We start from the raw sequence: 25,014 nt of genomic DNA on the forward strand, positions 1-25,014 counted from the left end.
ATTTCACCCTGACATGAGGGTGATCCCAGTGATAAGACTTGTCTGGAGGGTACCTCAGCCTCGTCCAGCTTTTTGTCCACATGACAGATGCATTTAATCAAATTGAAGAGTATCATTAGAGTGGCAGCCTTAGAAATTCATCTTCCTGCAAGATTGGAAGTAACAAAACTCATGGGAACAAAGGATTAATGAGAGAGAGCTGAAGCAAGCCTCGGGCACAGCACTTGTTCCCCTTACTGCTAGGGGTGGTGGCAGGTTGTCTGGGGGGCTGAATGTGAGACCACTGTTGGATAGAGGAAGGAGCCTTGTAGGAAGCCAAGAAAACTATGGGAGACATCTACAGGGCCACGGAAATGAGGCTAGAAAGGATTCAGAGATGACAGTGGTCCACTGCCCTGCCCAAAGCCGGGACCGCACACATCCCAGCAGGGCTTATCTGCATGGTGTCACAGCTCATAGATCTCCAGAAGGTTAGTGCCAGTGACGTGATTTTTGCTGTGTCTCTCACAGACACTGATTTCTGAAACAGAACTGCGGCTGAAGGATCTCTTTCTGTTGTTACCAGCAGACATTTGTTTCCTTGGTTAGAGAATGAATAGCTCCAGGGCACACCACGCAGCTGGGAATGGGTCACATTAGGGGTTACAGCATGACGCTGTAATGGAGACTGAAATATGATCCTCCCCAAACACCCCTGGAGATGAAACCCTTTCGAGTTTGTTGGCGAGAGGATAATACAGATAAATAGAGAAGGGAGCTTTTCTGGAGGGAAGCAAACAGCAAGAATCTAGAATTAAAAACATAGTGGGAAAGCAAGAATAATCCTGACTATGCTGCACAGCTATTCCCAAAAGCAGCTATGGATATAAAAAATGAAATATATCCTGCCCCTGCTAACTCCTCCCAGACAGACTGGGCACGGCGGCGTGCTGCAATACATGAATACATGAAGCATTTCATTTAAATCTTAATTCTGCCTGTTCCGGGATTACAGTATTAGCACCCAAATCTCACTGCGCGGCTCAGGCAGAAAGCAGAGGGGGAGCGTCCCCCTCCCTCTGGCTGCGGGGTGACGAAACCCATCCTCGTAGGAGGCCGCTGGGGGCGGACGGGCTGCAGCCTTCGGGACACCTGGGCGGGCAGATGGATGGCGACAGCGGGGTGGCAGCCGGCGCTGGTGGCCGTACTGAGGCCGGCAGGATGCCCAGCAGTGCACGGCTCGGTGTATTGCCGCTCCGGTCACATGCGGCAGGCGGGGAGAGGGGGGAGCGCTAAATAATTGAGGAGCTGCAGCGCCCTCCTCCATCCCTCCTCCATCCCTCCCTCCCTCCTCCCTCCGCCCTGCGTGTGCGGCCGGGAGCCGGGGCCGCCGGTGCCCAGCGCAGCCCCCCCGCCGCCTGCAGCACCACAGCCGTCCCCGCCGGGCTGCTCGCCCGCGGAGGCCCCGCAGCAGCGCCCGCCCGCTGCCCTCTGCGCCCGGTGAGTGCCCGCAAGGCTCCGAGGGGGTGCAGAGGGGATGAAGCGTGATGGGGTGGGGGGAAGGCGCCGCCTCGCTCTGCCACCTCACCGCCCGGGAAGAGCGGGTCGGAGCATCCCGGGGTGGGGGGGAGAAGTGGGGGCAGCGCGACTCCAAGCGTGGAGAGCTCTGCCCCGGCCCTACTGCGGTCACCCCGTCCATAGCCCTGTACCGATGGTGCTGCGGCTCCTCCGAGCCACTGGGACAGACCCCGATTGGGACAGAGACCCCAGAGCCGCCCCATCCCTCAGCCCCGAGCGGCCGCAGCCCCGTGTTGACAAAGTGGCACTCGTTAGAAGGGAGGAGGTGGGGACGTCAGGGCTGACGGCACGGGATTGATTGGAAACAGAGAACGGCGGGGAGAGGGGATAAATGCCGGCTGGCCCAAGCGAAAAGGCAGCTCTGGCTACAAGTTGCCTCACCGAACAAGAAAGAGGAAGGCAGAGGCGGTGCAGGAGGGCAGTGTGCATGGGAAAGGAATAAAACAGCATCAATATCCCGGCGGGGAGCAACGGGGCGGGTGGGCGGCAGAGCGGGGAGAGCCGAGCCGGGCGCTGTCCGCGGTGCTGAACCCCGACGGGGCGGCCCGGGGGCTCCCGCTCCTCCTCGGCCTCTCTTGGCTCCGACTCGCTCCGACTAGGAGGCTGGTAATGGAGTTATCTTCCTTTTTACGTCACCCCCGGCTCGCTGCTGTTTATTGATTCCACACGGGTATTTTCAGACTGCTGAGTATCAGCCGCCTGCCTGCCTCAGCCCCGGGTAGATGTGCCCGTGCACCACTTTATTAAAAATCCTCATCTGTTTGGTTTTTTTTTTTTTCCTCTCAAAATTGCTTTCCAGCTCAGGTCTCGTGACCTATCAAATGACCATTTAGACAGATCGACTTAGTGCCTCCCCGTGACAGTCTGTGCCTAGAGAGGTCTGATAGAGGGCTTCCTAAATCAACACAGACTCTGGGGAGGCATGGGAAGCAATATTTCTCTTGTCAGCCCCAGAGAAGACTCTCAGCTCAAAAGGACCCTATTTAATTTAATCTAGCATATGAACTAATTAATCTTCCCAGTGTCCCTAAGTAGTAGGTAAGTACATTTTAGCATGCCAAGGCATTTGTTTAATTGCCCAAAAACTGTCATGAGATTGAAAGTCTGATTGCTAAAGGTATTTACATATACCCATTCTGTTGGTACACATAAGGCACATGACTTGCTGTAGTTGAACAATGTACTGTAAACAAACAAAAACCAAACAAGCTAAAAGCAATACTAGAGTGAAGAGTTACCTAGATTAAACTAATTATCTGTTCTTAAAACATTAAGCTCCCTGGGGAACCCCTGCTGCATGAGAGCAGGAAAGTAAGGTTTTATTGCAGGGATCCAAGGCCCAAATGCTATTTCTCATTTTCATCTGTCAAAGGTACTGAAATGACAGTACCTTTGACAAAAAAGTAGAGACTGGTGAGGGGTAAATAATGAAGATGAAGCAGCTTGGGTCCACTCAAAGTAAAGTCCAATATGCAGTACATATCTGAGATGGTATGAAGGAGGCAATGTGTACATTAGGCATTGATGCAGTATAAAAAAACACAGACAATTAAACAGGACTGAGACCTTACAAGGCTCATGCAATTGCTATTCGGTTTTAATCTCTCCTTGCAAAATGAGAGTTCTAGAATACATTAGGAAAAAAAAACACAATAGTATTGGAGTTTGAGAAAGAAAGAAAAGCCAAAAAATGAAAGTACTGAAGAAAGAGTCTTATAAAAGAAGACCTACAGTACCTGGTCAGTTCAACTAATTAGAAAAGAGGGTGGTAGATGACTTGATTCATGAGGCTAAAAGTCTTTACAGAAAAAGATGAACAGGCAGTGAGTTACTTCTCTGTTTGCCAAAGAAAGGCATGACGGAAATGGGTGCTGAGATGCTAAAGTCAAAGCATTCTGATTTAAGTGAGAGCTCACATTTTTGATCAGTGGAGGGCCGATGACCTCATGAAGGAACTATCAGAAAACCTGCTGAATTCTCCATCAATTTATGTCAAGACTTAATGTCCTCCCAGAAGCTGTAACTTAGCCAAAGCAAAGCAAGTCATGGGGCTTCCTGAAGGAGTAATGGCATGGAAGCTAGTGTCTTGTTCTGACAAAGTGAACTCAGTGGACTTAATGGTACCTTTGATCTCTAGTTTCCCAGTCAGACACAAGGACATACCAGGTGCCCCTAGACAAGCACATTCCCAAGGGGAGTTTTGATGACATACTAAGAGCAGAACAAATCAGTGACCAACTTGCATTTTGAACACCCCAATTTTCCTACTTCCTCCATTTATTAACTCTCCCTAAAATAAACCCCTTTCTTCACACTGCAGTAAAGTGAATCAATTGAAAACATAGATCAGTTTCCTTGGAGAGTCAGTCATGACTCTGAAGTGAAAATGTATCTTAACCCTCCCTAGATAATTTTTTAGGATCATGTGAAAATTATGAGGATGTATTCTTTATGAAACTGCAGAGTCTCAGATGGGATCATATCTGAAAGTATTCCAGTCCAAAATATTTTGGAATATATATATATAGGCTGACTTGTCTGCTTTTTTCTTGAAGCACAAGACAGTCTGTTTCCTCAGTTCTGAGATCATACACATATCATAAGATTTCATCCATCTTTCTTTGAATCCAACAGGACTTTTTTCTAGAAAATTCAATGAGCAAATAGGATAGCAAAAGCTTATGGAGATGTAAATAGGTTCGTCAGGGGAAAAAACTAAAATGGTTATGACAATAACAGAGTAGACTTTAATAGAATATGTGTAGTTTCTCTGACATCTAAATTCCAAAATGGTTAAAATTTTGTCCTCGCAGCACCTGAGCCATTAAGATCATCATAATGTATATGCTTAACCATAATCTTAAAGTAAACTGGGCCCAAAAGAGCACAAAATGGTCCAGTCAGGAAACAAAGAAAACATTTAAAGCCATTTCCTAAGGATCTGAAAGCCTGGCCAGAGTCTCTGATCCAGAGTGAACCTTCTGAACTCATTAAACCACCTACTGTGCCAATGGAAGCAGTTTCTAACTTAGATCCATTGGCCACATAAATTCGTAATACATTTTTTCATTTGCAAGCAACAAGATGTTGAAAATCATGGTTTTAAATTGGAAACCTCCTACTACTACTGAGCTATTTTCTTCTTGTATATGTTTATTTCCTGTGGCTCATCACACAGTGGCCCTGAGTGGTGCAGGCATCAGCTCGGGGCTCAGCTGGGGCTGAGCACTCCAGCTAGTGTTGATGCTGCTACAGTGGCTGATTCCTTGCTGTCACCTCAGTGGAACATCCCTGGGAGAAAACTACTCTTTCCCTGAAATAAAACTGTCAGAGGGAAATCCAGGCACTGACAAAACAAAAACAGTGAAGCAGAGCCACATAGCATGTGATTCTATTGTTTCTGATCCTCTGCATGACAGCTGTATCAATAATTTACTGAAAGATGGAACACTATAAATTAAATCTATCTGGCAGATGAACACAAGAAGAGCAGGTTATTCAAATCCTGCAATTTAATTGCGAGAGTACAGAGTTAGAGGGGTCAGGTGGGTTGCTGCATGGAGGGAGATGGATTATTACTGGGAGATTCCTTCTGTTATGCTGCAAGTGTTGAGAGGGAGATGTTGCATAGAAACCTTATGTAAGCATAGTTTAAAAAAAAAAAAAGAAGTGTGTTTGATCCACAAGTGAGCAGGATTTCAGCACTGGCCCTTGGTAACCACCAACTCCTGCTGCCTATATGCCTTGTTGGTAATTGGGACACAGCTTTGTGCTTTGGTTTACTCCTCCTGAGCTCCCTGAGTGCTGGTTGAGTCTTTCTGAGCAAAGTCCTTCAACACACGCTTAAAATATGAGGCTAAAGGCACTTTCTTGTGTCTAGAGGCCACTAGCACATCTGGATGCACTCTGCCAACAGCAGCAGAATATGCCCAAGAGCATTTTGAACCAGGTTTTAATGATGGATCTGTTAAGTTGTGTCAAGTGAGCAGCTGTTCCCTGATGCCCAGCAATATGGTTACGGTGCCCTAGTGGGATCTGGACACCCTGGTTTGACAATGAGGTAAATATATGCCTGCTGCCTGCCCTTTGCCCTGGGCTGGGATGAGCTGACAGCACTGGCAAGCATTTGGGTCTGCCAGCACCTCTTCAGAGCACCTGGGCAACAGAAGGTGTGTGCCAGCCTGTGCACTGCCTCATTAACTGGCTGGGGAAGCAACAGGGACCAGGAGATATGCAATTAATAGCTAGGGTCGCCAGCTCCACACTAAGTAAATTAAGATAAAAGGCAGTAATGTGTCAAGTTCCTTTGGCCAAGAGCTCCGGCACAAACAAGAACCACAGCAATAATATTTCAGCTATTCTATTCAATTCAGTTCTAAGGGAGGTGAAGAACAAGCACGCAGTTAGCTACCAGGGCTCTAGTGACAAACCAGCCTTAAGCTATGCATGAGCATGTTTACCTACACCCATTCCCTTGCTACTCAAGGACATCACCAGGCTGTTTGTGTGCATTACTTAGGACCACCATAATACCATGATTTTTGAGCTATTGGTGTTTTTAAGAACACGTCATTCTTCGTTCAGTTCTGCCTCATTAGTAATATCCTATATGCTGACTTAATCTTGGATGTACATTCATAACTTGCTTGTTGGGAAGTGTCTGAAAGCACTCATGCTACAACGCCAGGTATTACTCACACCACACACTGCTCAAGTGCTGCTCCACGTTTGCCTGACTTATGATGATAAATGACTAAACACAGAAAATCTCTTATAAGCCGTCTTCTTTGATCAACTTGTGCTCACATTACTCATATAATCAGTTCTGTTGAATTGCAGGAGGATTACTCATGTAAGGCAAGGATTTTTTGTCCTAGTGAATAATAATAAGCAGCAGCCAATCATGTAATAAAAGCAGCTGGATCTGCTATTCACTTCCTGGGAAGTGAGTTGAATCTGCCTCATGCTTCTGTTGGCGGATTGGCGACACAAGCTACAGCCACCCAAATTACCCTGCAGCTCTCTATGTTGTGTGCAAAGAGCCTGCTGATTTACATCTACTACTGCTCCTCCTGGAGACCTCAGCAGGCACTGAAGGAATGCCTCCTTCCAGCTCCTCTTTGAGAACCTCTCCTGCATTAATTAGCCCATAGACAAAATCATGCAAACGGGGCAGCGAGGCATGATCAATTACACTTGCATAACTGCTGATGAAACGCGATAACTAATTAATGAGACCACGTGCTCAAACAAAAGAGAAATGCATTTGAAAACCAGCAAGAGCTGAACAGTGTGTGTAATTCTGATGTGCTTACAGTGCAGAAGACCAGTTTGGATTCCTAAATGGTTGCATGGAAGGCTTTCCAGAAGCCAGAGAGGCTGCTGGTGAGAGTCAGCCAGGAGGAAAAAGCAGTTCCTTAGCAAGGAGTAAAGGAACGTCTGTAACAACCGCAATCTTCAAAGCAGAAGTAGAGACAAAAACAATAGATTATCAGATCCTGTGTTTGATATACAGGTCATTATTTTTTTCTGGTTTGGACAACAAAGTATTAAATCAGTACTTCACTGAGAAATGTAATTTGTGTTTTTGCCATTGAAATTCACATTGATATCCTGAAACGAAATAAATTGTCATAATGATGCATCAGCCAGACTTTGCAACAGCAAAAATCCATTTTTCTTTAGAGAGCCTCACACCTTAATAAATAGCCCATTCTGTGATTTATGTTGAATTTAAAAAGCTCTCATGGCTGGCCTGCAGCAAACCGTAATGACTTCCATTCTACAGTGCAAAAGTATGGATCTACAGGGGAAGAACGAGAAAGTGCAACCAAGTAATTACAGAAACTGCTCCTGCATCTTATTAAAGCAAAGGCATTTCTTCAGACAGTGGTATTCTAGAACAGACTGTCTGGTTACTCAGCCCGAAGCAGCTCAGTACAAATGCAGCTCTTGTCCACTAAGACAGCAAGGTACAGCTGGGAGAGCATTATTTTTAGAGTAGTTTCTCTGCACCTTCCTTACAACAGCCAGCTGCATGAAGCACTCGTGCTTCTGTTAGGCATCTGCTTTCTCCATTCTACTGATGGAGAAGCAATTCAGTTGTTTCATGTGGTCCCCTAGAAGGAGCCCTCAGCACAGTTGTTCCAAGAAGTTCCTGGTTGCCCTGTTCTGTTCAGCTCACCCACCTATTGATCTGTTCTGCTTCTTCAAGGCTTTTCTTTCACCACCTCAAGACAACAATGAGAAACCAGCCCTTCTTAGAAATGTGCAAATTGATTACACATCTTTCTCCATAATTCTTTTTTTACTTTCCTCCTAGTGGTTAAATAGCTTTTTGCAAACACAAATGGAGCACTTCATGCATATTGCATTACTTACAGCGCTGCACTCACAGATGGCTGGATGTGCCAGAAGTACCCGGCGCTCAGTGCTACACCACTCTGCACCACACATAGTCAGTGCTCCCTGGACAAAAAGGGCAGAAAACATGTGGGAACCCAGAATGCCTGCATGGCATGGCTTCCTGCAGGCACAAGTGCACAGTGGTGGATGCAGAGCAGGATGCCCAGAGGGATATAACTCTCAAGCCCTGGGGATATTTCTTCCTATGGGATCCCAGCAGCTATGGCCAGCTGCTTGCAAGGCTGGCACATAATGAGCCCAGCAGTGCTCAGAATAACCCATCACCAAGGGATCTGCTGGTCTTTACCACAACCAGCTCCGATTTCACCCCTGTGTGCATTTCTTCACCTCCATCTGTTCCTCTTTGCTCACCTTTGTGGATGCAGTGTCCTGATATGAGTGCTCAAATGGAGTTAGCTCTTCAGCTGTGGAAGTGGGTCCCAGAGGCTGCAAAACAAGGAGGTTATGCTGGTTTGGCTCTTTCTTGCATAGGAGACAGGAATACAGAGTTTAAGGACTCCTGTCTGCAGCACCATTGCCTTCTGTCTTTGATCAAGCTAAATAACTCAGTGTTTATTTTCCTTATTTCTCAGAAGAAGATAATGGTGTTTGGCCAACTTGCAGCAATATTAATATTGGTAAAGCACCTAAAAAAACACAGATGAAAGAAGAACAGAAAAGAACTGTCCAACCCCTCCAATTGGCTATAAAGACAAAAAAAACACAACCAAAAACACCACATAACAGCCCTGAGGCTGGTTTTGTTGTTGTTTTTTTTCAGTAGTCTCCACTAAATTGGGCTTAAACCTAAAATATTTCACCATGTTTTCCTTTTTAGTGATAATTTTAGCTTAAAATAATAACTGCTGCACTTGAATGCAGGTAGAAATTGGAAAGGATTTTTAAAAACCCCCAAATTAGCAGCAGAAAGGCAGATGCTGAAGCTCTGTGCAGTGCTCTGAGGCTGCAAATTGAGCACACAAAAGTCCAAACCCACACAGAAAAGCAGCAGCGTGACGACCAGCCCACAGCAGCATCCCTCTGCCCCGTGGCTGCCGGCACTGACGTCATTCCTCTCCCTGCTGCCTGGCCGTAATGAAAACCACATCTTGTGTCTGCTCCTACTGCCCAGCTCACAGCTACCAGCATAGTAATTAAAACTAAAAACAACACAGCGGGCAGGGAAGTGAGGCTGGCAGGGATTTTCCACTCTCCCTTTCTATTCTCTCACACCATGGGTTGCAGCTCCTGCATAGCAGTTCTCCGTGCTGCCTTCCTGCAAGCAATGCTGCAGCCCAGCTCCACACACAGCCCCAAGTGGGGCAAAAATGCTGTTGTATCAGCAGGCATTGGGATGCTTTTGTCTCTCTCCAGATTTATTTCCCATTCTGTTTGAGTACTGAGTCATCTCAACGCCCAGCTGCACCTGGAGTGAAGCATGAATTTTGCTCTGCCAGCACCTGAGTTAATATTGCTGCTGTGGGATGTGCTAGGAGTCTGCTCTGACCCTGTTTTCTAGGGCATGTAGAATCATACAAAGGCTGAGGCTGGAATGGATCTTATAGATCATTAAGTTCCAACCCCCCTGCCGTGGGCTGGGTTGCCAACCACTAGATCAGCTGCAAGGAGGAAGGAGCTCTAACATCACCTTCCTGCAGCAAACTGGGACCTCTGCAGGCAGTAGGGAGATTTCCTGTACCATAATGACTTCTACAAGGAGAAAGCTGGAGGAAACCCAGCCATTACATCTCAGTGAGAACCCCCAGCTGGCTCCTTACCACCTGGAGCTCTCTCTTCTATTCTATCACCATCAACACCCTGAATCTACTTGTGTTACCTGCATCCTTTACAGAGGGCTTTGCACAGGGACATCCCGGAGCCCCCCAGGCAGAGGGCACTCATTAACATAAGGACTAAATGAGTCACCTCGGCAGGCAGTGAATGTGTGTTGGGGCAATGAGGGCAAAGCAGAAAGCAGCAGGTTTAGGTCAGGAGTAATTTGGCACCAAATCGTACACTTAGAAAGTTGTGCCTCTAAACATCGAGGCTTCCCCTTCCAATGTGATTTCTGTTTTAGTTCATTTGCGCTAATGAAGAACACTGTTGTGGTACAAACAGCGGTTGCTAATGAGCACGATGGCAGCAGAGATAGCCAAGCTGGCCCTGGCCCCCAGCACAGCGCCACTCAGCCTCCTTGGTACTCAATGATGTCCCTCCATCAGGCATTTCTTAAGGCTCTGGGAGGGGAGAGGATGTTTCCAAGTCATGGAGTAGCAATATTCTGCTCTCACTTAAATACCAGTGATACTTTCAAATGATCACCCTCATTGAGTACAGCTACAATTACAGAGTAAATTCATTTCAGCTGTTACTGAAGCATCACCTTCAGTGACTCAGGGCCCTCTGCCACCCCAGCCACTGGCCAGAAAGGATTATTTTCTTACCTTACAGACTGCAAGAGGAAACAGCACAGAAATAAGGGCATCTGGACTGATGCTGTTCACAAACCAGGCAGCTATTTCTGCCCAGTGTTCTGTTTAGCTGAGGTCTGCTTGATGCAAACCCAGGCAGACCCACCCAAGTCCTTCCAGCTCAACATGGAGTACTGATAGAGACCTGCAAAGGAAAAGAATATCCTTAGCTAGAACATGCATCCTTTCAGCTTGTGGTCACTCGAGGTGAGGAACAGAGCAATTCAAACTGCAATCAACCAAAACGTGAAACAAATGCTGTGTTTTATTTAATAAACTCCAGCAAGACAAGGCTGCCTTGTAGACACAATGTAATTTGTTTGGGATGTAAAGACTGAAAGAATAATTGTTTTGGCTCCAGGGCAATAATAGTAATAAAAATTTCTGCACCAATAGGAAAGAAACTGTCAGGCTAAAATGCATATTAAAGAAAAAAATATTTCCTTTTTTTCCTGTATATCAGTATGCAGAGATTGTCAGTTCTTGATGTTTTGCTCGAAGTCATCACACATCACCAGGAGGTCATTTCTTCTTGCATGGGAACTATGCAGTCTGTTAAAAACAAGAGAAAGACAAGGAAAGAAAAGGGCTGTGTCTGAAGAGTGCCTGAAAGTATAACTGACGAGGAAAAAGCATGAGCTAATTCAAGCTCTTGGAGCCAATCTTATGACTGGGAAGGTGTAACCACCACGTAGAGCAGATTGGCTCAGGCAGCAACATTTGGAAGTATTCATAGAGGTGACCTGATGTGCCCCAGCCCCTCGTGGCTGCCCAGGAGCATTTTTGGTATTTGTTAGGCACTTGGAGGGTTTCAGGTTCCTGCTGTGTGGGGGATGATATTGATAACTTACCCCCTTGGGACAACACCTCTCCCTTTGCTGTTTCAGCTCAAACAGACACTGTGAGACCTTTTCTCTTTCTTGCAGCTGGGTTGCCATCACTGGAGAACTGGCAATGCGGCCGCAGCCCTGAGCACAGATTCAGCCTGGGACACCCAGCAGCAGCCATGAGTGGCCTCCTGTCACGCCTGGACCCACGGCGGGTGCCATGGGGGGCTGCAGGCCATGCTCTGCGCTCCCGTGTCCTGCGCACCAAGCCTGTGGAGTCAATGCTGGAGGGCACAGGGACAGCAGGAGGACAGGGCACACGGCTGGCCAAGGTCCTCACCACGCTCGACCTTATCTCCCTTGGTGTTGGCAGCTGCGTGGGCACCGGTATGTATGTGGTGTCCGGCCTGGTGGCCAAGGAGATGGCAGGGCCTGGAGTCATTGTGTCCTTCATCATCGCTGCTGTCGCCTCCATCTTGTCAGGTGAGTCATTCTAGCAGGTTTTGAGTGTGGTCTTGGGTACACTCTGGCTACCTTCATGGCTGAACAACATGCCAATGACCAGCACTGGTCTCGTGATGTTGGGAATATCCATGAGGAGATGGCAACCAGGACAGAGACATCACGGAGGGGTAATGACATCTCCTTACACTGAAAACCCCTTTTGCACTGGTGTTCCCCACCTGGATGGGGTGCCCAGGTACGAGGAGCCAGCAGGACGGTGCAGGTGGGGCTGAGCCCTGCAACTCCTCTGCTACCTTTGGAAACGTTTTGATTGGCTCCCGTTCACTCAGGATCACTCTTTGAATTTCCAACAAAATAAAGCAAACAAAGCAATGTGCAGAGAGGGAGGAATTAAATATTTCAGTGAAAAGTCAGCGAATTGCCTCCCGTGAACCCAGCTGAGCATATGGCCTGAGCTGCAGTTTCCACATAAGCCAGTACTGCTGGCATTTGTCCTTTCCAGATCAGCGCTAACATGATGATGTGATGCCCCCGCTCTCCCCGCTCACAGGACTTTGCATGCTGTGTCAGTCTGGCAATCCAGCTTGCGTGTGTGGGCTGGACAAGGAAACCTGACTCAGTGACAAAGGACTTCAATGCGGGATGGGAATGACCTGACTTTACTTTTCAAGTCCTTGGATTATTGTGCTTTCCCCATTCACCACAGCCCATTTTGTGATGCAAACCAAATGAAGTGGAGCAACCTGGGTGGGTCCTCTCTGAGAAAACACGTTGTCCCCAAAAAGAGCTTTTTTCCCCCAAGCTGTGGGCCCTGCCCCACAGCAGGGAGCTCCTGCCGGCCCCACAAGCTCTGCTGCTCCCAGCCCTGCTTTCATCTCCCCCCTGCTTGTGCAGCCCTGGGAAAGTGTTTTCATTATCTCCTTGGCCACTTCCTTGCTTCATCATTGACACTGCTGTTGTTTGTAACAGCAGCGCATTTTTGGCAAGTGAAACCCAGTAAGGGCTGGGAGCCGGACAGGCTGCAGTGGGGATTTCAGCTCTCACTTCACATCCTGCAAGTGTGCATGGATGGATTTTAAGGAGTTGCTCTGGTTCCCAGCTCGGGCAGATATCCACATCACCTGTGCTCACCCTTGGTTATCAAGTCAAAGCCCATTACCTGCAAATTAGCCTAGGGTCTTTGGATGAAGATGCTCCTTCCAGAATGTAGTGTAGATTGCTGGTGCTGAGAGGGGCTGTAATGCTCAGAAGTGGCTGAGAAGAGACGAGACCGTTGGTAGCAGACGTTCCATGGAGGTCAGGATTTCTTTTGCATCAAAAGGGGAAATGGCACCTGCAAAGAAAAGATGGAACTTAACAGTGTTGCAAGGTCCTGGTTCCACAGAAATTTGGGAATCATTCTGGAAAATGGGAATGCCACTGAGTTTGATGGCACTGGGGATTGTCACAGCCATATGCACAGAGTAACATTCAGTTATGCAGCTTTATTATCACTACTACACTACACATGGAGCTGAGATTAGTAAGAGAAAATCTATGCCCTAATAAGTTATATCATCTTCCTTTTTAAGCCATGCATACAGAGGGGAGTGCTGTGAACTCTACTTCTGCTGAAGGACCTGTAGAATTGTGAATTAAAATGCCATTATCAATGCCACCTGCTATTAACTCAGTGGCAGTCAGGTATGAGCACAAGTTTTGCACCTCCCAGCCCCCCGGACTGCTACCACATGCTATGATAAAGATTGATTTATTTCTTAATATACACTGAAACCTAAAGCAGATAAACCCTACAGGCTGCAATATACAATGAATAGAGAAAGATGACTATTTTGGAATCCCTGTAGAGTAATTGGAAACTCAAACATTTTATACATACAAAAATATCTGCTCTGCCATTATCACCGTGCATCAATAAGAACCTTCTTCAAGCCTTATCTTGTCGTTGGCTGAAAGTACTGCTGCCAAGAAAGATTATATGATTTTTAAAGCTACCAAAGACAGAAACCAGACACTTGTCCCCACCAGAGCACCTGTTTCATAAATCATTCAGGCCTGCAGTTATCCGTGAATGTCTTACCTTTGCGGAATGCATGCATTTTTAATCAGCTTTGAATAATGACTTTGTGGGACTGGATAACTGGGACATCTTGTTGCTCTCGTAGCTGGGCCAGCCCTATAGAACTCCAGTTTGGAAGAGTTGTGTTGAAAACTGTAGCTAGGAACAAGGACCCCACCAATGTGGTCCTGCCAGCACTTACCCTGACCAACACCCTGAGAATTTCTGATTTCGTCCATCCACAACTACTTAATAAAATCTGATGGTTGTTTCAAGATAGCAGTGTGTTAGGATCAGGATTTTATTGAAAAATACCCTGATGTAGTAAGTCTGGAAAGTATTAAATCCCACTGAAATCTCCTCCCAAGCAGTTCCAGTTACACACTTTTCACCTCTCCCCTTTCTTTACAGTTTTGCAGTTAATCCTCAGTATGAGATCTATGAGCAACACTTAAGTGTTAAAATAACTTAGTTCTTTCTGAGAGATGGCTTTAGACTCATCTAGCATGGCTAGAGTGAGAGCAGGATGAACAGGGCAGTGCTCATACATGCACCTGCATTGTAGTGACCCAGAATAGGCACACAACATCTCAAGAGGAAACAGCACAGAACACATTAGCATCTCTATCAGATGAAGAAGGAACATCTGTCACCATCAAAGCTACTATATGGAAATAGGGTCACCATGACCACACCACCATACTGCCCACAGATGCTCTCTGTGGATGAATTTCAATATATAAACATTTTTTCTTTCCAAACAGGTGTTTGCTACGCTGAGTTTGGCGTGCGGGTCCCCAAGACCACAGGCTCTGCCTATACCTACAGCTATGTGACAGTGGGGGAATTTGTAGCATTCTTCATTGGCTGGAATCTCATCCTGGAGTATCTGATTGGCACAGCAGCGGGTGCCAGTGCCCTCAGCAGCATGTTTGACTCTCTGGCCAACCACACCATCAGCCGCTGGATGATCAGCAGCGTTGGGACACTGAACGGGCTTGGTGAGAATCGGGCTGGAGAGATGTGTGTCTTTTTGTGCAGAGCCCCCTCTGTTAATTAGGGCCTGAAATGTAATTGGAAGCTTGTCAGAAGTGAGACATGGATATTAGGCTTCATTCATTATTTACCATCCGTCAGCCTCTGGTACTTTGCATCTGGTTCAGAGTCTGGGTTCTAGGTGCAGGGATATACGATATAATACTTTGAGCCTCTCTGGACCAAACCAGCATTTAGACGATCAGAACCTCAGAAAAAAAATATATATTTCTATCTCAGATGCTAACAATAGAACAGGAACATTTTGCTCAGCCCTGTTAAAACCCACACAGAAATTTTAGGGAGAGCCTGTAGTAGTGACATGTAGAAGCTCAGGGCTGGGGTGGTTCTACGTGACCAGCATCAGCCCACTGTTCTTACCAGTAACAACAGCAAGCTGTCTTGTAGCTTTGCTGTGAAAATTTAATGTTTGATTGACTTTTAATTTGTGATGCAAACTGGGATATGATCATTTGTTTTCTGCTCTCCAAAAACTCCTGACAGTATCTTGAGGCATCAGGATTTATCACCTCAATAAAAGAGCTTTGCCTTGCAGTGGCACAGTCACCTGGAGATCAGCTTTGCAATGAGAACAAGGAGTACTTGCAAAACTTCGGGATCTGAAAAGCATTTTCATAGAGTCATAAAATCTTCTGTGTGGGAAGGGTCACCTAGCCTAGCTATAGACAAACAGTGACACACCTCTTTTCTCTTACCCAGGGAAAGGAGAGGAGTCATACCCTGACCTTCTTGCTCTGGTCATTGCCATCATCGTCACCATCATTGTGGCCATGGGTGTGAAGAACTCAGTGGGACTGAACAACGTGCTCAATGTGATTAACCTGGCAGTCTGGGTCTTCATTATGATTGCCGGGCTCTTCTTCATCAAAAGTGACAACTGGTCTGAAGGGCAGTTCCTGCCATTTGGATGGCCGGGGGTAAGTCTTGTGCACAGTGGGCCACGTGGTGCCACCTCTGCCATGTGTTCAGCTTTGCTTATGGTGTGCAGCCCCCACTTCCACTTCACTCCTCAGGTTCTAGCCCTGCTCATCCCACCCAGCTTTGGCCAGAGGCATCCAGCTCCCAGCTTGGGCCCATCCATCCTCACTCTGCCAAACCTGAGGGACACGGCAGTGCTTTGCCTGCGTCTCCTGCCACTCTTAAAATAAACTCAGTCCTTTTCCTAGATGCCCTCTTGGCTGGCCAAATAGCATCTGAAAGCATACACCAGGAAACGTCGCTCATCATCAGGCTCACAGCAGCAAAACGCAGTGGCTGTCCAAGGAAGAGCTCAGGAGGATCCTGCCCATCCCCTGCAGAGGGGGAGATACTTACGTTGGCTGCTCTTCAATAACAATGTTCTCGAGCATTTGTTTTGAGCACTTCATAATGCCACCTGCCAGTGCTTATTTTGTGGATGTTCCCTCAAAGCTTACTGAGAATTTGGACATATTTGGCTTTTTTAGCTTGCTTGCACTGGTTTTTATCCAAAGATGAACAGAGTCTGAAAATATCTCAGCTGGCCTAAGCCCAAGATAATTTCTCAGATTTACACTGCTTGACTCCATTGGGATTCTGTGTGGAAAAATAAGCAAGAAAGTAAAGTACACCAAAAACCTTGATTGCTAAAAGGATCCCAAGCAGACATGCTGTCCTTCCACATCTGTAAATCAGCATTTCTCTTCTGGAGCATGGCAGTGAGGAGCACAGTGCTCAGGCCCATTTAAGAACAGAGGTCAGATTTACTTTTGGATGGTACCTGTCTTTTTCTGCCATAAAATAGGAAAGAAAAATAAAAGAGTGCCTAAAATAGGAGCTTGGTTCCAATTCAATTTTCCAGACCTCCCTTGGCAAAAAATACATGGTCTTAAAAGATACATTATCCAAAATGCATGAAAAACAATAGAGTCTTCCTATGGCTTCCGGATGGCTGTTTTTCTCTGAAATCATTTGTAGAAGTTAATCCACCACAACACAAGCTTGAAATCCACAGAAGCATAGAGATGCTTTGAAAAGTGACTTACAGACTGTCCCCTGAAAGAGGTGAATTCTCCTGTGTGCTCCATCGCTAAAGAACTGAGACAGATGTGATGGACATGCAACATCCAGCCAGCCAGATGCATGCAAGGGCTTTGCAACTACAAATTAGCTCTCTCCTTACAGCTATGCAGTCTCTAGCCAGCTTCAGTGTTTGTTTCTTATAAACATGCTAGTATTGTACATTAAGAAAAAACATAATAAAATAACCAGCAGTACAAATAATTCCTCTTCCAAGTGTTCCAACCTGTCTGCAGCTTCCAAGTAAAGCAGAGGTTGTTTGGAGAGTGGTGCACATCTGACTGTCCATGTTCTCTCTCTCTGCTCTGCTTCCTCTGCTAGCAGATCTTGCTGCCTGGCAAGAAGTCCCACTAACATGGAACACATGAACACACTACAAGTCTCTACTAATATAAATGGTTGTGGGGAGGGATGATGGGGAGTCAGTCAATCCCTCAGGATCCGTAGTGTTTTCAGTGCCTCCACACAACCCTAACACTACACCCCAATGCAAGTTAAATAAGCACAAAATGGTTTTGCTTGATCACTTGTTCCCAATTGGGTGCTAGCCACCTTCTTGGCACTGAGACACTGCTTCTTCTGTCCAGGTTCTCAAAGGGGCTGCAACGTGTTTCTATGCCTTCATTGGCTTCGACATCATCGCTACCACAGGAGAAGAAGCAAAGAGCCCCAACACCTCCATCCCCTATGCCATCACGGCCTCACTCGTCGCGTGCTTGACAGCATACGTATCCGTAAGTACCTGCTATATGTGTATAGATATGAATGCATGTCCATACGTACTAGCTATATGTGTACAGCCATCCACTGTGAGTCGGGAAGAAGTTAAAGCAAGCATTCTGTGGGGCAGGACATACATGGATGGCCACAGCCTGTCCGGCCTCTCTGCACCCAGTAAATGCATGTCTGTACTAGGAATTTCAGGTTAAGGATATCTCCTCGTTGCCCTAAGGTGGCAGAGACCGAGGTAGCAGAGCCCCTGGATTAACCACACCTCAGTAAATCACACACAGCTCAAACCTCTGCATTTTACATCTTCTCCACAGGAGAACTCAGGGTTTTTTGCATGTTTCCCACCCTTGCGAAGTAGCCCCTGTAACTGCAAGCCTCCAGCAGAGCTCAGGGCTGCAGCTGATCCTCTGTCCTATTCACCTTCCCCAGGTAAGCATCATCCTCACGCTGATGGTGCCATACGATGCCATCGACACCGAGTCCCCGCTGATGGAAATGTTTGTGGCACGTGGCTTCTATGCAGCCAAGTTCATCGTTGCCATTGGGTCTGTGGCAGGCCTGACAGTCAGCTTGCTGGGCTCTCTCTTCCCAATGCCAAGAGTCATCTATGCCATGGCTGGTGATGGGCTGCTTTTCAGGTCAGTCATATGTACACAAGCATTTGGCTTTCTTCATTGCCTTCCCAGCAAGGTAAGGACAACTACAATAAGCAGCCACTGCAATCTGCAATTTTAACCTTCTGTAACCATTTTCTTGCTGCAGGTTTTTGTCCCATGTCAGTTCTTACACAGAAACTCCAGTGGTGGCTTGTATTGTCTCTGGGTTTCTCGCAGCTCTGCTCTCCTTGCTGGTCAGCCTGCGGGACCTGATAGAGATGATGTCCATTGGCACGCTGCTTGCCTATACACTGGTGTCTGTCTGTGTCCTGCTCCTCCGGTACCAGCCTGAGAGTGACATTGATGGCTTCGTTAAGTTCCTCTCTGAGGAGCACACCAAAAAGAAAGAGGGTATCTTGGCTGACTGTGAGAAGGAAGCTTGCTCCCCAGGCAGTGAAGGAGAAGAGTTCACAGGCCCACCAACCAACACATGTGGGGCAAAAAACCTTCCATCGCTGGGGGACAACGAGATGCTCATTGGGAAATCTGATAAATCCACCTACAACGTGAATCACCCCAATTATGGCACAGTCGACATGACCTCGGGGATTGAGGCGGATGAGTCTGAGAACATCTACCTCATCAAGCTGAAGAAGCTGATCGGCCCTCGCTACTACACCATGCGGATCCACCTGGGGCTGCCAGGGAAGATGGATCGGCCCACAGTAGCCACCGGCCATACAGTCACCACCTGTGTGCTCCTGCTCTTCGTCCTGATGTTCATCTTCTGCTCCTTCATTATTTTCGGGTCAGACTACATCTCTGAGCAGAGCTGGTGGGCCGTTCTCCTTGTGGTGCTGATGATCCTGCTCATCGTTGTGCTGGTGTTTGTCATCCTGCAGCAGCCAGAGAACCCCAAGAAGCTGCCCTACATGGCACCCTGCCTCCCCTTTGTCCCTGCGTTTGCCATGCTGGTGAATATCTATCTTATGCTGAAGCTCTCCACAGTCACATGGATCCGATTTGCTGTCTGGTGTTTCGTGGGTGAGTCCCAGATTATTTTACTACTGACCCAGCTTTGAAAGGGTGGTAATAGCATCGGTGATTAATGCTTTTTGCAGCCGGGATACCCAGTCTCTTGCATTTGCTCCTCATAATGCCGGAGTTCTTAGAAATCTGTTAATCAAGGCCCCAAACTAACACAAAAATCACACCTCCAGAAAAATGTCAGTTTGATGGAAGCAAACTTCTTCATGTTAAGACTGTTCTGATGAGTCTTCTGATAGAAAGTAGGTGGGTTTCCTGCAGAAATCTGCCTGCTTTCTTGCTGTTTTACCTGCTTGAGCTCTTTCAGCAGCCCACACCAAGATTTCAGCACATTTCTAAAATGCAGTGCTGTCCAAGTAGCTCTCATAGCTCCTCCTGAAGGCTCTCAGCATCAGACTACAGAGAACTGAAGCAACAAGGAATAACAGAACCAAGTACTCCTCAGAGAGAAATAGCAGCCATATGAGCAAACACAGACATTGCAACAGCCCATAGGAACCCCAGCTACAGACAGCAGACCCTGAACTTTGGTGCCAGCATCCAAAACAGTCATCCCTTGCTGAGCACCCCAGTAGATGCTCTCCCCATTGGGAAGGTGTGAAAGTGGATTGTTGTAAAGGTTGGAGGCAGCTGCTGCCTCCCATAAGGAAAAAGGCCTGTCTGTTCATCACATGAACAGGTCTTGGATCTCCCTTCAGTATGCCAGAGCAGTTTCATAGCTTCCAGCCCTTGGGGGAGGTTGCTACCAGCTTTCATCCTCCATATCCACACATCCTCTCTTGTTTCAGAGTAAGGATAGGGGAGGCAGGCAGCTCTCACAGGTAATTCCTGAGGCACCACAGCAAGGCTCCATCTCTGAGCACCTCTGAGCCCTAAACTGAGCTATTGTGGAGCTAAATACAGCCCTTAGGCTAGAGAGAAGGTGCTCAGTATTCTTCTAGCTCACTCAGCCAATAAGTGAAGGAGCGAATCAAGACAAAGCCCTTTCACCTGTTCTTTAGAAATTAAGTGGTTTCAGAACATCAGATCAGTCTGCTGTGATTAACAATTGCACCTGTGTGCACATATAAAACCTTGTCAGGTGCCAGCAATGGTAACGAGGTCATCTTGTTGGTGTGTTCTGGATCCGGGGCACATAGGGCTGTGTATATTGGCAGGAGAGATACTGAGAGCTTAAGAAAATTCCAGAGGGAAAAGGTCGGCTGGGATGCTGCTGGGGTGGAAATGTGGGCTTCCAACAGAGTAGGCCAGGACAGGTCTGTTGGGAGCTGCTATGCCACCAAGGCTGCAGATGAACAGGAGGAAGCTGAATGCTGGCATAGGTTGTGGGGATAGGTGTAGCTTTGGGGTATAGTGTGGGCCAGGAGGGGAATGATGGTGCAGCATTGCCCTCCCCAACAGTCTCTCACTCTCATTCACCCCAGGTCTGCTCATTTACTTTGGCTATGGGATGTGGAACAGCACGCTGGAGATCAGTGCCCGCGAGGAGGCCCTCCACCAGAGCACCTACCAGCGCTATGATGTGGATGTTGACCCTTTCTCTGTGGACGACGGCTTCTCCTACGCCACTGAGGGTGAGAGCTACCCAGATTGGGGCCCTCCCGAGGACAAGGGCTTCTCATACCAGCAAATGGCAGGAGCAAAGGAAAGCCATCGGACGAGTAGCAGATCGAAAAGCAAAGGCAGGCACAAACCATCCTCAGAGGCCCTCATCGCCAACGACGAGTTGGACTACTCACCTGAGTAGTGGGGCAGCAGGGGGACACTGTGCTGCCAGACAGCCAGGAAGGGCCTGCGGCTTCTCTGCCCCGTCCTGTTCTCCACCACCATCCTGTCACCTCCGGTCCTCGGGTCACACGCCGCAGCTGCTGCTGACCCCAAACCAAACCCACCCAAGGGCTTTGCCAGCTGAGTCCCACACCAGGGAATGCTGGAGCCCTGGTACAAGCTGAGCCCCAGTTGGCGCCCAGTGGGAGATGTGCCAAACTGAGGGGGCTCTGAGAGGTGGAAGGAGCCACATGGGGGGACGGGATGGGTTTTCCCTGGGGAATAGTCACCCTACAGCCACTCCTGTGTGTTTGGCACTTTCTTAGCATGTGTGCTTTTTCCTCAAACCACCCAGCAGTGACAGCTTAACCAGAGGGACAGGCAGGTAGGACACAAAAGTGAACCACTTTCATCCAAGGGGGTGGCTCAGCTCAATTGGCCCCATCAATTGGTGTCTTCATGGCTGTTCCAGCACTAAGTGTATGCAACAAGGCAACTCCACTCTGGTCCCCAGGCCCAGAACCCAAATGTCCTGAATACCAGGATTCAGTGTTAGTCCGTGCACTGCTTTAGATAGTCTCAAACAAATCCTGAAGTCCTGGCATAGCCAAGCATCCTGAACCTGAGCTTGGCCTCCTTTCAGATCACACCTGACCTAGACATGTGCAAGCAGTCAGCAAGCCCCATGCAGTGTCCCTGAGATTGGACTGGGCACTGCTCCCACCACTTTGTCTTTACCAAAACAACCAGCCCGTTGTTTGTGAACTGTTGTGGGCATATCCCAGCACTCATTCTGGCCTCCACGCTGTTTTTAACCTTGGCTTGGTGGATACTGTGTGAAAAGGTATAAAAATGCTGCTTGCTCTAGAGTGACGCTTCTAGCGTGAAACAGAAAGGAGCAACTGGGAGGGCTTCAAGATGGGGGCAAGGGTTTGGTAAAAGGACCTGTTAAGCTTCACTCTGGACCCCACTCCTGCTTCTCCCCCAAACCTCCACAAGCAGAAACCCAAGAGCATCTCACCCAAAAGCCTCCACAATGCACATAAACTCTACCAACCTACTTGGAGAGCTGTCCTACACGCCTATCCCCAATGGTGCTGAAGCCCTCATGATGGACACTTGTGCCCTGCTGCTCCCCTGAAGGATGCCTTAGAGATACATGGGAGAGTTGGCACCTTGCAGGTCTGGCTTTATGCTTTCAGGGAGAAAGATCGTTGCTGTTTTCTGACCAGCTCTCAAACTAAACCATGGGGTGGTCATCCTCGTCCCACAACTGCACGGTATTTAGGCATCTGATGGATCACAAACACGTGCCCAAGTACCCTGCTAAGTCAAAGCCTGTTGTTCCTTTTGCAGCCTTAATCTCTTGCTACAGAGCAGTTTGCAGTACCAGTGTGTGTTGTCGTGTCCACCTGAGTATCATTTGGTGAGAGCCTGATCCCTTGCTCTTTGGCGTCTGTAGGCACCTGTCGTTCTATCAGCTTGTTGAGCGGGGCCCTTTGGCTGCTGTGGTTCCCCTGCAGCCATCCACCATTCCTCATTCCTTCTCCATCCTTTTTCTACCCCTTATCCATCCCTTTCCCTTCCCCATCTCCATCCCATCCTCATCCATTCCTAGGGAAGCAGGGCAGGATGGCTGCCCACATCCCCAGGGCCACCAGCAAAGGTCATTTGGTCTGTCACCTCTGGGCAACATTAGCCTAGGGCCAGTCTGGGATGCTGAGAGGGGCCAGGAAGCTGGTACAAGTGTTGCTGTAACCCAAATATTTCTCCATGCCCTAAAAGGAGATTTTCATGCAGCCACCACATTACAAAAAGAGCATTGGCAGCACCACTACGGTCCCACTTCATGCCAGGACACAGCACGCCTTTGCTGGAGCCCAAAGCGTGGAGCAGAAATACCTCACATCCACCAGACCAGCCCAATGAGATCTCGGTCCCTCTGCAGGTTGTGACCAGAGCAACACAACCCAGCACGCATCCTCTGCACAGCAGAGGGCTCACGCCCCGAGCGACACCGGTGTCACAGCCCCAGCTTGTAAATGATCCTCACTTCTCTTGTTTTGTTTTCGGTCTTTCTGATGTAGATCTTGCTTTTTTGCAGATGGTACTTTCTGGTGTAACAGTTCTCTGCAGTTCTGGTATGAAATTGGTGTATTTGTTCAAGGAGTTTGTTCCATGATTTTATTTTACCTTATTTTTGTGGTTTCCAGAAGCCCATTGGTGCATTGTACAATGGGGTCTTGTAGTGTGTCACGAGAAAGAAAAAAATATGCAGTTACGTTATGGAGTGATCTTTATTTTCAGATGATTGTGTTGTTGAAAACTATACATATAATATATATAAATATATATATTATCAAGATACTACAAAAGAAATCTAAATTTACCAAAATCTGTATATTTTAATAAATGCATAAAGCTTTATTGTGTGCCTTTACATTACAACAAACAGACAAGTGAGCAAGAATGAATGGATTTTTAAAGGAAGGTGGAGACAAATGTGTCTCAGCACCAACTTCCATAGTAATGTAAACCTTTTAAATGGAAGAATAAATACATTTAAAAAAGAAAAGGAGGATTTTTCCCATACAAATTTCCTTAAGCTGATCAGTACCTGGAAGTCCAGTATTTCTCCAATGTTAAATTGAAGTCAGAGCTGAAAAAGAATCTTGCCTTAAGTGCTTCAACATTTCCTTTGTAGAAGATGCAGTTCAATGGGCTGACTTTGGTATTTACTTGCACTGTTGTGAAAAAAAGTGGTTATCTGTTTACACAATAAATAAAGAAAAGAAAGAAAAAGAAAATGAGAGCCAATGGCCACAGGTCGACTATAGCAGGGCAAAGCTTACAGAGATCCTTCACCATGGACATGGGGATGCTCCTGGTGGCACAACGATGGGGACACACCACAATGAGAAGCGGTGGGTGCTGACCCAGGGAGGGTTCTGTTGGGTTCTGTTGGGATGTGGGGGACCACCCCCAAGTTGGGGTGACAACAGAGCAGCCACCACTCCGTCATTGATGCCAGGTGAGGTGTGGAGCAGCTCGTTGTGTTCCAACTACGTTTGATTCAATTTTGAGGCTTTGGTGTGATGAGCACCAAAAGAGGTTGAGTGCTGGTAGTGCCATGGCCAGCCCTGCCCAGCAGCCAGGGATCCGGAGAGCTCTATGGGATATTTTGGCACAGTTGGTGCCTATGATACTGGGTAGGGCACAGGGAGGGCAAGGAACTGAGTGCCAGCCCCATGTGCCTTAAAATGTCCATTTGCAGCCTAAAGAAAGGAAAAAAAAAAATATCCCAAGTGCTGCCTTGTTCCCCATAGGATTCCACACCTCCCTCCTGCTGGGATTTGCTGAGCTTCCCACAGTGTTACAGTGGGGTGCACTCCTGCCCTCAGATCTCCCTCTCTCTGCCACCAGCCCCAGGGCTGATGTGTGTACAATCCACAGCCCCCGCCGCCCGCACAAGCTGGCACCCACACATCAATGGCAGCACTGACGCGGCCCTGCCGAGCACACAACGACCAACTGTGCCCTGCTGTGATGTCATGGGCACAAGTGTCCTGCAGAGCCCTGAGCTGAGCCTCCAGGGCTGCTGGAGCTCAGGGCAGATGCTGTGTGCTGGAGCAGCAGGGTGAATGCCAGGGCCTAGGTCCTTATCTCCATGCTATCCCAGGGGGAGTGCAGCCATCCTCATTCTCTCCCTCTGCATGCTCCCATTTCTTCCTTGTGTCTACCCAGGGCAAAGTGTGGGGCTGCAGCATCCGTGGCCCTAGTTGGGCTCTCCAACTAAAGCAGGCCATGGATGGGTAGATCCCAGTGGATCAATAAGCACATGCCAGTGCACCAAGGTTTGTCCTACTTCCCTGTTTCCAGATCTCTTCCCACCACCCCAGACCTCCTAGTGGGATGTGCACACAGCTCCAGGCTTTCCACTTGCTTTGGCCCCAGGGCTGAAGTGTGCACCAATTACATGGGGTGAGTTAATAGCC

At 47.8% G+C, this 25,014-nt stretch overlaps 1 protein-coding gene across 1 annotated transcript; it reads left to right on the forward strand.

Annotated features, from left to right (window-relative positions):
* Positions 1-1,021: 1,021 nt before the first annotated feature.
* On the forward strand, positions 1,022-23,826 carry SLC7A14 (solute carrier family 7 member 14). Its single transcript, XM_015871972.3, has 8 exons — positions 1,022-1,479; positions 11,360-11,743; positions 14,549-14,785; positions 15,540-15,757; positions 17,465-17,611; positions 18,039-18,247; positions 18,372-19,249; positions 20,677-23,826. The coding sequence occupies exons 2-8, from the start codon at positions 11,440-11,442 to the stop codon at positions 20,997-20,999; spliced, it is 2,316 nt and encodes a 771-aa protein (XP_015727458.2). The 5' UTR covers positions 1,022-1,479; positions 11,360-11,439; the 3' UTR covers positions 21,000-23,826.
* Positions 23,827-25,014: the final 1,188 nt, after the last annotated feature.

This window comes from Coturnix japonica, chromosome 12 (genome assembly GCF_054131305.1).
Source record: "Coturnix japonica strain WE chromosome 12, WE-NBRP24, whole genome shotgun sequence".
NCBI classification, from domain to species: domain Eukaryota; kingdom Metazoa; phylum Chordata; class Aves; order Galliformes; family Phasianidae; genus Coturnix; species Coturnix japonica.